The following is a 12,312-nucleotide window of genomic DNA, read 5'->3' on the forward strand; positions in this document are numbered from 1 at the left end:
ATACAATCTAAAAGAAGGCAGCAATAGATGCAATTAGGAGCAACTATATAAAATTTATATCCTGCACAATCTATAATATCAAGTACATTAAAATTTGTAAAAATTTAATGATGAACAGTTTTAGTTTTCTAATTTCCCAACATATTGGGCAGTTGGAGAACATTATCCTACTGGATTGATTGAGAAAATTCATGCTAAAACTATATCTAATATTAAACTGGAAGTTAAAAACCAGATCAGGTTTAGAGCTTGGCAAACCGAGCAATCTTCGATAGAACTGTTCTTAAACTTCGGATACCAGCTCCAGATCTCGAGCTGACCATCATCTGTAGAAAAAAAAGGTAGAGAATTGCTTTTATTAGCATTCCAAACTAAATGAAAACAAATGACTTAGTCAAGTAACTTGTTCATACCACAGGTTGTACTATAGACTTGTTTGCCTTGAGGCTCTGCCAAAGAAATGGTATTCAAGAATCAGTCAAAATAAAATAAAATTAAAGTTGCCTTTCGACTTAATATATGCGAAATTCACCTCTTCAATTTGCATTGCACGGCGTGCCACATCGATAGGGAATACCACATCTGTCTTCGTCAATACAACTTGGTATTTTGTCTCAGATCTGTAAATTAATTGTGAATATTATAACAAAACTGTGTCATGCTTTGCATTGTAGGTAACTTTAGTAGGTAGAGGGCCATGAGTATAATTGTCGGTTATACTTAATGTCCGTTTGTTTCATTTTTCGGAACTGTTTTTTGTCTTTCGATACTAAACATGAGATACAAAAGTGTTTGGTAAAATTCTGAAACAGCTTCTTTTTGCAGAAAAAACAACTAATATCTATTGTCTATCGGCAACAGCAAACAGCTAACCGAAACAGTTTGAGTATTTTTGTTACAAAATGAAGTCTAAGGCATTAAATTGTGAAAATGATCTAAGCTAGAGGGCCATGAGTATAATTTATTACTTTTAATCAAGTAGCCAAGCTTCTTGCAGGTATATATACTTCCTTATGTTACGCCCGTAAAGCAGCAAAATATTAGTATATTCTATAATACTGTATAATAAAATAACTTCTTTAACAGCATCTTTGTAAGATATTCATACCTCTCCATCAATCTGATGAGTTCATAATCTCTTGGTTTCATTCCCCATTTTGTGTCAATAAGAAGACATACTCTCTTCAGACCAACTCTGGTGGAAACATACTCCTTCACCTAAAATGTCAATTTTATAACGAACTTAGTTGGAAAAATCATGGCATTTCTGTTTATAACCTCATAAACCATAAAGTACAAAAAGTATTAAAAAACAAACCTACACATGTAATTACAAAAGAAGAAATATAAATTTTTGGGGTAAGGTACCAAAATAGCCTCAAGGTTTTTGGGGAAGAGCCAATTTAGCCCCCGCGTACAAAATAGCACAATTCTAGTCCTACGTTTGTCAAAAGGCACAATTAAAGCATTCACTAACAGGAATCGACACATTACATGACACAACGTTTGTCAATCTGTAATGCTGAAAGATAAAAGTGATATTGGAACTGAAATATGTGGCACAGGAATCTGATGTGTCAATTTCTGTCACTGACAGCTTTACATTTACATTTGACAAACGTTGAGACTGAAATTTTGTTGTTTTGTATGTGATGACTAAATTGGCTCTTAAAAACCTTGAGGCTATTTTGGTATCTTATCCCTAAATTGTTTTAAGCAAAGGTCGGTTTACTGGAAAGACTCTCCTACCTGCCAATTTTATAAACATAAGAGCCTTTATTTTAGCTTCAATTTCAAACATCAATGAAAAATGTGGAATGACATGAATACGCAAGCTAGTTCATATTGGAGAAACATTAGTGACTGCCGCTCCTCTAATATCAAATTAAACCAAATTATTCAAGTTTTTATTATTTAAAGGACGCTAGGGTTTGAAAAAACAATAATAACAAAAACAAAACAGTAAGCCAAACGCAAACAATGCCAAGTGACAGTAAATTATGACCAAACACGGGTGAAGATCAATAGGCTTCCGCACATCAAAGTTTCAGAAATCAACATTTTGAAAGTCCGATGAGACTCATGAAATGCACCATCAGGACAAACAAAATTGAATTGAGCACACTTACAAGATCCTCCCAAGCATCTTTAACTTCCTCTTTTGCATAAGCAAACCCATAACCAGGCAAATCAACCAAGCACACCTTTGGCCCCAGCTTAAAGAAATTGATAGTCTGCAAAAGAAAATTTGTGTTAACCAAGCAAATCCATATTTCACAATAAGGAATTATACAAGTCCTAAGAATATTATGGCACCTGAGTAAGGCCTGGCTTGTCTGATGTCCGTGCAACACCCCATTGCCTAGTAAGTGCATTAAGCATGGATGACTTTCCAACATTTGACCTTCCTAATAAGGCGATTACAATCCAGTAAATTGTCTTGTATCACTAAAAAGGATAACGTTTGAATTGTTTTTGTCTTCAAAATTACAAGGGAAAAAACGAAAAAGAGCATAACTGAAAAACATAGCTAGGATCTCATGTACTTCACTTCAAAAAACAATACAAAAATTTATGTAGAGGCTGCATCTAACTCCAAAGGAGCCTTGTTTCTAGTTAAGGGAAGAAGAACAGCAGATATTGCATAGCTAGATCCCAGGTCTAGAATAACGTCATTCTACATCCTTAAGGAATTTCACCTCATAAACTTGGGAGATTCTAAATAATCAACAGCAGTATTGCATAGATCCATACTTGTGTTCTTGCCCCTCTTTATTGCCAAGTACTAACACATTTGACAATTTGCTTATTCTAGGGAATCAACAGACAGTAGAAATTCACGTTCTTTGCTCTGTCCCTCCTATTGATCACCAAGTATTCAATATGATTGACAACTTGCTCGCTTAATACCAGCTTCCCTAATCAATTTCCATCCAGCTGAATAGCAGTTAGGTCTGGTTTGGCCAACATAATAATAGTCAATACAATCCAAATGTCAAGGGTTTCCTGTTTAGAGAGGTTCGATCTAGGGATAAATGTTACAAAATAAATGGTCAGGGGGCAAATAGGTCACTAGACGAGTAGTATTTATAGAAACTCCAACAGTTATCAACATGTTTGTAACCATAAATTTAAAACAAGTCATTGTATGAGAAGCAGAAAACTATAGAATACCGAATATGTCCATATTGAACTCAAAGAACCAACCAGTATCACAAGACTTTAAATGAATCCAGTGTTAAAATCCTAGGTTGTATGAGAAAGTGTAAGTGCTCCCATTCAAACAAGTAACTACCAAATTTGGACTCTTTAAATTTCATTCCTTATACAATAATACAATGGTGATCTCCACATTCAACAAATTACAATAAATTTAAGGATCATTCTCTGCACTGAATTCAAATAATTTAATCTTAATCCCAGAACCTTGCTTAACTTGAGAGGATAAAATGGGGATTTAAGTAGTCGATGTAGATTACATATATGAATTCATACATCATACCCCGACCAAAAATTTAAAAGGATATTAAGTAACCCCACAAATGAAACCAAAAATCGCACCCTCCTACAGAAAGCATAACCAAATTACATCAAATCAAACTATCCAAGAAATCCACATCTCCAAACACCAATAGATAAGTGCCAAGCAGCTAAAGATAGTGAAACTTTTGTCTAATGCATCATTAATCCCATCAAATACATTATTTCATTATACAGTATGATGAAGAACTATGAAGCACGGATACTTCAACATGCCTGCGTATCACGTATCCGATACGTTTTGGATACGGAAACTCCCGGAAACTTCTAGGATACGTTTCGGGGCCGTATCCACAATATTCAAAAGTTGGATACCCGTATCTGTCTGGGAAACCCGTTTCCCAGACAAAAAAACGATTGCATTTCATTTCAGAAAAAACAGAGGTAAACTGAGCAATTATGGTCGATCCTTATTTGAGCAGGAATATCCAAAGGAGTACGTGGATCTTTGTGTGCAGCAATAAATCTTAGGTAAACCAAAAGACAGTGAGGAAAACTTTAGATGAACCGGAGCTAGAATCCCTACTTGTTGGTGAAGATATAAATAAACATTGAAGAAATAGATTTTTAGTATTCAGGAGGAAAGCTTTCATTGTTTTATCTTCTCTGAATGTTTTTTTGACATCATTTATATTTCATGTATCTGATAATTATGGTTTGATAAGAGTTTTATAATTTCTTTTATATGTATTTATTTAGTTATATTACAAAAATTCAAATATAAAATATATTTATAATATTTATAAATATGCCCCAATATTTTTAATATTTACACATTTCCCCCTTGTTTCCGTGTCCTATGTTTTATAGAAAAGACGTTTCCCGTGTCCGTATCCGTGTCCGGGTAACATAGATGAAGAATAATAGGGGCAAGCGTATGTAATTTCACCATGTCCTCACTAATTTAACTAGTCCCAAGGTCGCTCCTACTCTCATACTCATTCTCATTCGTGATATAGACATATGGAGCTTCAGAGAAAAGGAAAATGATACATTAGTCTTGCCTTTTCTAATCAGAACCAGAGTTCTAATTGTGATTAAAACACTTGGGGCTCCCTACTTAAAGGTTTAGTCTCTATAGCCAAAGCTGCATCCATTTTGTTGGTTAATAAATTTTCCTTAGGTTGAAGAAACTATAACTCAGCATTATGGTATGAACAATCTCTAACAATGTTTTGAGTGCAACTTGTGGCCCATAAATTTCAGCCACAGAAAGAAAGAAAGAAAAAAAGTCTTCAGAATATAAAGCTCAAGTGTGAACAAAGTGAGTACATTTAGTTACCTCGCAATAACAAACAATTCCAGACTTTAGAGAGGATAGGGAGAAAGACAAAAGCAAGCTAAAGTAAAAACAAGTAAACTACTAAGCAAATAAAAAGGCCAAACTGAGAGATTAAATGTCTACCTGCAAATGCAATTTCTGGAAGATCAGGAGGAGGAAATGAAGATGAAACTTTTGCAGCAGCAAAAAATTCTAATTTATTCCTGAAAACCTATTAAAAGTGAACAATTCTAATTTAGATTAAGCTAGTAAAAGAAAGATCTATAAGGGCGGCCCGGTGCACTACGCGTCCCCGCTAAGCAAGGGTCCGGGAAGGGGTCCCACCACAAGGGTGTACTAGGGGCAAGCCTTCCCCTGCCCTTTTTTTTGGCAAGAGGCCGCTCCTAAGACTCGAACCCGTGACCTCTCGGTCACACGACAACAACGTTTACCGTTGCGCCAAGGCTCGCCCTCAAAAGAAAGAACTATAAAATTTGAAAATTGAAAAAAAAAATAAAACAAAAGAAAGCTCATCCCAATATTGTTCACCATATTGATACGGTAGATAGATTCAACATCAGTGAAAACAGAGGGAAAAATGAAGGAATATATATCAAAATGCATAAAATAAAAACATACATTTTCTTCTACGCGTTCTCTGTCAGAGCTGGTAGACAAGGGGATATTGTCTAGCGGTGCTGAAAGCTCAATGTTATATCCTGCCCTTTTTAGATCAATTAGTCGTCTTCGGCCTAACAACTGGCAATGGAATTATCTGAACTTAGAATATATGTAAACAAAAAAAATGATAGCCCAAACAACTCAAAGCATGCTCATATACATTACATTATCTTCCACAAAGGAAAGGATAGAAGGACTAGGTTGTATTGATCGGAATTGTGCATTTTTAGATATTTCAGCTTCTCTCTCAATATCTTTATTCCTCTCTAGTGTACTCGCTGTAAACATAACAATTATATTAGTAAGAAAAATTGTGCAAAATATACAGGAAAAAGTGATTAAAGATAGACATCTAAACTCTTTTCAATGTTGACCAGTTGTGAAACATTTGTAGAAAGAGAAACTGAAAGGAGATTTGAGATATTTACAGCCATTGGGTGGCTAATGCTCTGATGATCATGCAATTAAGAAAACTCCTAAATTATTGTTTATTCTTGTACAAAGTGGAAATTACACAAGTATAAGTTAAACACATGATGCCCATGAATGTCCAACTCAGGAAATTAAAAAACATGATACCGTGCATATGAAATTCAATAAAAAAAAAAAAAAAAAAGCAGTTTTAGAAATGAGTCCATGACCTGATACCTTCGGAAAAAGCACTTGAAAAAATCTTCTAGTTTCTTATCCTAATATAAAGAAGGAAGAGATAAATAATTGTCTGAAACTTTGAAGTATGTACTTTTCTTTTAAAATAAGGGAAATTGTTTTTACAAAATAGAAGTCAAAAAGTAAATATTCAAAAGCTATAAAAAATTCAAGGATAATGTTAGAAACAATAAGACCTTTTCCTGGATTCTTACTCGTCAGCTTAAGCTATTGGGTTAAATGGCTCCTTGACAAATAGAATAAGACATGTCTCATTTACAAAGCATACCAATTTGTATTATGAGAGGCTGACCAAAGGAAGTTTATGTGATTCAATTGAAAATGCTGAAGAAGCCTCTAAAGTAAATCTATATCCAAACAAACAATCAGAATCTTCCAATATTTTACAGTTTCTTTCACATGGGAGCCATAAAAAAATAGTAGATATCAGTAATAGAAGATCAAGATGTACATGACAAGTTGTATCATGTGTTGAAAATATGGTAGCTGCATTTCAGTAAAGGCTTCATTCTTAATGATAAAAGTTAAAATAGAAACCCAATAATCCTCTTATTTTCGCGAGGTATTTTCAAATTATTTTTTCAATACTTTGTTGTTAGACATGAGAATCTAGGCGCACAAGAGTTCAGGAACTTAGTTAACATAATTTCACAAGAGTTCAGGAACTTCTAATTTAACATAATTACTTTCAGTCTATCTTGTATATGCTCTAAGTTTGTTAAATAGCATCAAGAAGGCTAACTTCCTCATACTACAAACTTTTCATGGATGCACCTTCATAAAGGGAAGACAATCTACTGCAAGTAATAGCTGAACAAGACATTCTCCTAAAATATGCAAGAATATGAATACTTTCAGAGCATTATTCTGATACTTAGAATATCTGCAATCTGTCTTTTCAGATGTTCAAAATCCCTATTTCTGACACATGTAATAAACAATGCTACTTATCCGTTTTGGGATATTAAGAGTGAAAACTGGAGCAGCCTTAAGGAAAATGCAACGTTACTGGTGGACAAAATAGCTTTACCAGTCCAATTACTCCAGAAGTTGATTTCTTTTTTCTAATGTTCTGCATAACAATATATAGGTACCTTCAACTAAATGTACAAAAAAGTTACACAACCCATTTTGTCATTTTAATTGTTCTTTTCATCATCGAGAGTCTCCTAATTATATTCAGGTTCCTCCTTTTTCCTAGTAAAATATGGCAACATAATAAAAGGTTAAATTGCAGATACATACAACAGTGTTCACATGTGACCAAATGAATTTGGTCAGCCACCGTTAGATCTAGGCTTATTAAATCTAAGCCTTAGGATACTTGGAATCTCCACCATATGATTCTAATAAGCCTAGATCTAACGGTGAATGACAAAATTCTACATGGTCATTAAGGTCCATGTGATCAAAATCGACAGGCCAAACAACATGGATCATAAATACTTAATTACCAGTATCAGAAACTATTCTGTCATCTAGCCGTTTATTTGAAACATCATTTGGATCTAACCGAATTTTGTTCTTCTTCTTCCTCTTCTTTGGCTGGTCGTTCATCTCCGTATCACCATCATTAAGACATTGTTTGTTCCCAACAGTTTTATATGGAGAAGTTGCAGAAGATACATCAGATTTGCTTCTGGATTGTTTCTTGAATTTACCTGCCTCCTTTACCTTGCTGCTACTTTTACCAATTTCTGTTTCATTCATAACATCAAGAGAAGGATGGTTTGTTCGTGAAGTGACAGCTTTCGTTCTACCAGAGACCCATATTGAGCGAGGAGGCCCTCCGCTAATTTTCCCATTAGAAGAGTCAGCTTTCATCTGTTTTTTGCCTCCTTTAATAAATAAACCCTTTTTCTTTGTGTTGCGTATCATTTCCCCGTCCACATGCTGATAAGCAGCAGTAATTCTCTTCCTTTTCCTATCTAAATTAGAAAGACCTACCTTTCGCTTCTCATTCCTCTCTTCACCATAACCTCTTGATTTGAAATTCATCTGCACAACAATCCTCTATTGTCAAATATGTCGATGCACTTTATTCAAATTTTTTGTTTCTTATCAAGTTTATGCATACAGTCTGAATTCAACAAAATAACACCCTCTCTGCATCCCCTAAGGCTGCTGTGATTTTAAGTTGGTTAAATTGGCCCACCTAACATTAGATTCATATTTAAAACTAAAACCAATAAATAACTGTAATCAACCTATTTACCAAATCCATATATGAACATTATTTATAATCAAAACCAAGTTGACTCTGCCACTGAAGACAAGTGCATTGCATATTGAAGAGATAATTATCAAACAGCACCAATATAGAATCAAAAGTGAAGCTTCTCCTTATATAAAGAGCTTCAAAACTAACATGGAAAAATTGTCAACGTGAGTGTAATTCAGTAGGCATAATTTCCACACTAAGAAATTGCACGAGAGTAGAGAAAAAGAAAAACCAAAACAACTTAAAACAGAATCTCACAAATCTCAGCAAGTGCATTCAACTATTAAGCCAAAACAAAAACACAGTGGAAATCATAGAGGTACCAAAGGGGAAACAAGCAAGCTAATTCTATTATACTCCATGTGCAACGAGGTTATACCTTTAAAGTGGCAAGTGACTGGTATCGTTGCCGTAATGTCGTTAAAAAGGACTAAGAATATTCACAATGATTAAGAACAATAGAAAGCCTGAGTAAAACAGCCGAACACAGTTTGGGATTCAAAAGAACGGCGTAAATAAGAACCTAGAAATGGAGTAAAAGAACATGAGCTCTTCTTTAAAACCTTCAAATTGTTGTTATTTTAATATTGTATTTTCTTATTTGTTATTTAAATATTGCATTAGACACTATAAGAACTAAAAGAACCACTAATTCAGAAGAAGCAAACTAACCTTTGCAGAATGAAGATGAGCCACAGGTCACTGATGATTGGAATCTGAGGTGACAGAGCCGAGAACCTTTACCTGATAAAGGCAAAATTTAATCATCGACGACAACAAACGGAACGAGAAGGGAGAAGAAGAAGAAGAAGTAACAAATGCAGTAGGAGATAATCAAACAAGAACAAATTACTAGTAGAGTATCGAATTTCGGTTTGGGCTGAGGAAGGAAGGTGAAGAGCGAGGAGCCTGGGCAGAACAAGAGCAAGCGAGTCGCAATCTCTGGCTGCGGAATCTGCTCAGAATTGAGAGTTGAGGACTAAGAAGTGGTGTTGGAATTAGGCTAGTTAAATTGCAAAAACGGCGCTTTTTCTCTTTCCCTTTCCTTGTCTCAAGGGCTTGGCGATGATTTGTTAGGCTTGTCCCATTTCCTATCTAAGTAGTATTTGATTATGCAAGGAAATCTTCCCTTTTTTTCTATATTTTTCTTCTTTTTATTTCTCATTCTTTTTTTCTTCCTATTCTAAAATACTAGTTCACCCAGAATCTTAGTTCTGACAGCATCTAATTGTTTGCAATTTCAATTTCAAGTATTGTTTTTCCTACTATTTCTTTTGGTTGTTGGTTAAATCCTAAAATTTATGTACATATGACAATCAAAATAGATCAATTAATTTGATAGTGTCTGACTTTAGTCAAATTTTGATTTATGTTATTGAATTTTAATTCGTTAGAATCTGGTCAAATTTTTTCTGCTATTGTACTTTAATTTGTTGCTGTTTAGCTTAAGTTGTGCATTTCTTAAGATTTGCGTGTGTTAAGATATTAAAATTGTTAATCTTGAAACTAAGTTACCCATTTATTCTTTAGCAATTCGGTTCACCATTACTTTATTTAGGTTGAAATTAATATTAGGTATTACGAACACATGTTATTTATTTTTTATTAAGAATTTTATATATTTATTATCTTGTAAATTATGTTTTTAATTTATTTTTGGTAAAAGCATAGGTATTTTATTATTTAACTCATCAAATAACTGTACTGGATTGGACCGGAACCGAATCTCCGAATCTCCACATTGGACCGGACTGAAATTTTCAATTCAATCCTGAAGATTCTTGAATCCCCGAACTCGACCGAATTGTGCCCAGTCCTAGTAGTAAAATGCAAATTTACCCTAACATCGACAAGTTTGGTCAAATTGAGAAATAGTATATCAAATTATATTCTTAATCATGAAATTTAACATTGTCAGTTTAGGTCATTTTCTCACTTATTTATAACATATCACAAACATATAAAATAAATGAGAAAAAAATTAAAAAAAAAACTACAATGTATCTTGTATGAGTTCTACAAAAGATATCCAAATATTTATCGAATTTAAAAATATTGATCTCTAATTCTATTATTAAATTACATAAAAAAAAAGAGTGATTCGGATTATCACCTTAAGGCCCAAGAGGCCCATCAACGTCCGAGAAGCAAATGGCCCAGGGCGGCAGAGGGCCCCCAGGCCCACGTCTGTCCGATATAAATAGGCCATGAAAGGAAGAAGGACGGATCGGGTAACTCATAACCTCTCTACTTCATTCACACTAGATTAAAAAGCTCTCTAAGAATAACTAACTGTCTGAATCTTCAGAGTGTCCGCAGGGACCGTTCCCCGCGTAGGGCCGACCCACGAGAAAGCAAGACCTCCCCGACGGAGACCCGGATCACTATTCCGCATTTCCAGATTATTTGGTGCGGTGAAGGTGGAATACAAGTGACTTCGGAGCTTCAAACAGAATGCAGACCCCTACTGAATCTGCCCCGGCTATAGTTCCCGAGATGGGAGCGACTAGCTCCATGACGCACACCGAGCGTTCCACTTCGAACGTTCCGATTTCCCCCAGAAACCTAGGGCCACTGATGGAGGAGGTGAGCCCTGAAGAGGAAGAAACCTATAACACTACTCAACTCCTTAGTGCAATACAAGGTTTTCGGGCAACTCAGGCGGTTCATACGGCAGCTCAGATGAAGATCATAGACCAACAAAGGAGCTTGCAGGAGGAGAACGCCAAAATCTAGCAATACCTTAAAGAGACAGCAGAGACGCAAAGAGAAGGGATGCTGCTAGGGGAGCGCGCACGGCCGTTGGGCAATGCAGGAAGAGGGGCCGGGGCCGTAGAGCGCGGCATGAGGAGACGGCAGCCGTGAATAGCGAAGACTTGTTGGAGCTGAAAATCCAGCATTTTCTTGACAAGAGGGCCCTCAGGGGCGTCATGGGAGGAAGCATCACCTCCAGCAAAACGCCACTGGTGTAGAGGATCATCGAGACAAGGTTCCCACGGGACTAGAAAGCTCCTCGACTGTCCCAATATTCAGGGACCGAGGATCCCAACGACCATGTGGCGTCATTCATGAGCACCATCAATTTATACTCGAAGGACGAGGACATCATGTGTAAGGTCTTCTCGACCACCCTCTCGTCAAGCGCGCAAGAGTGGTATCGAGGACTTGCCCCGGAATCAATTGACTCTTTTGATCTCCTAAAAGATCTTTTCCTCTCCCGGTTTGCCGCGGCAGCGAAGGTTAGAAAGATCAGTTCGGACCTCAACGGGCTCAAACAGCGAGCGACTGAGCCTCTGCGCAACTTCCTCTCAAGGTTCCACCATATGGCCTCACAAGTTAAGGGCCTTAACCTGGAGGTGGCTCATGACGCCTTGGCAAAAGGGACCTCTTGCGAGCCTCTAAAGCAGAAATGTTTCAAAAAGATGCCAAAATCCTTCGAAGAACTCATGACCATGGCACAGACATTCGTCAGATACGATGACTGTGACCGGCCCGCCGGTTACGAGGAGTCAGAAAGGGACAAGGCCAGAGGAGACATGCACAAGTAGGAGAAAGGTCGGCCGATCCTAGAGGCACGTGAGGAGGCTCGAGCCCACAAGGAGGCCCCAATGCCTTTTCCGGCTCGGACCGAGCGGGCAAACTTGGAGCGTAGGGGAGATCGATCCCGTGGCAAGGAGGTACATTACGCTACTCAGAGCCAACCTCGCCGATTCACACAGCAAATTCCGGTCGTCGACAAGAACAAGACCCGTGCAGAAAAAGAGTACTGCAAGTATCACAAATCCTCCGGACATTCCACGGAGAACTGCTATCAGCTGCAAAGGGAGATCAAGCGGATCACGGAGCAGGGCGCGCCACCAAAGGTGATCAGGCAAAGGGAGCAGAGCTCGAAGCAGCGGGAAGCAGGTCGAGCGGAGGATCCAAAATGGCCGAGGTACCA

The 12,312-nt window shown here is 36.9% G+C and overlaps 1 protein-coding gene across 1 annotated transcript; it reads right to left on the reverse strand.

Annotated features, from left to right (window-relative positions):
- Positions 1-26: 26 nt before the first annotated feature.
- Positions 27-9,456, reverse strand: LOC136200713 (GTP-binding protein At2g22870). Its single transcript, XM_065991137.1, has 12 exons — positions 9,226-9,456; positions 9,045-9,116; positions 7,606-8,149; positions 5,648-5,760; positions 5,441-5,560; positions 4,946-5,033; positions 2,317-2,408; positions 2,130-2,234; positions 1,109-1,218; positions 533-620; positions 414-449; positions 27-326 (listed from the first exon to the last, which is right to left on the reverse strand). The coding sequence occupies exons 3-12, from the start codon at positions 8,147-8,149 to the stop codon at positions 243-245; spliced, it is 1,380 nt and encodes a 459-aa protein (XP_065847209.1). The 5' UTR covers positions 9,045-9,116; positions 9,226-9,456; the 3' UTR covers positions 27-242.
- Positions 9,457-12,312: the final 2,856 nt, after the last annotated feature.

This window comes from Euphorbia lathyris, chromosome 7, assembly GCF_963576675.1.
Source record: "Euphorbia lathyris chromosome 7, ddEupLath1.1, whole genome shotgun sequence".
Classification (NCBI taxonomy): domain Eukaryota; kingdom Viridiplantae; phylum Streptophyta; class Magnoliopsida; order Malpighiales; family Euphorbiaceae; genus Euphorbia; species Euphorbia lathyris.

Coding starts and splice junctions, on each gene's coding strand:
- LOC136200713 (XM_065991137.1), bottom strand. CDS start 8,149: ATGAATTTCAAATCAAGAGGTTATGGTGAAGAGAGGAATGAGAAGCGA. Junction 1,219..2,129: donor AAGATGCTTGGGAGGATCTT/GTAAGTGTGCTC, acceptor TTGACATTTTAG/GTGAAGGAGTATGTTTCCAC. Junction 327..413: donor AGTCTATAGTACAACCTGTG/GTATGAACAAGT, acceptor TTTTTTCTACAG/ATGATGGTCAGCTCGAGATC.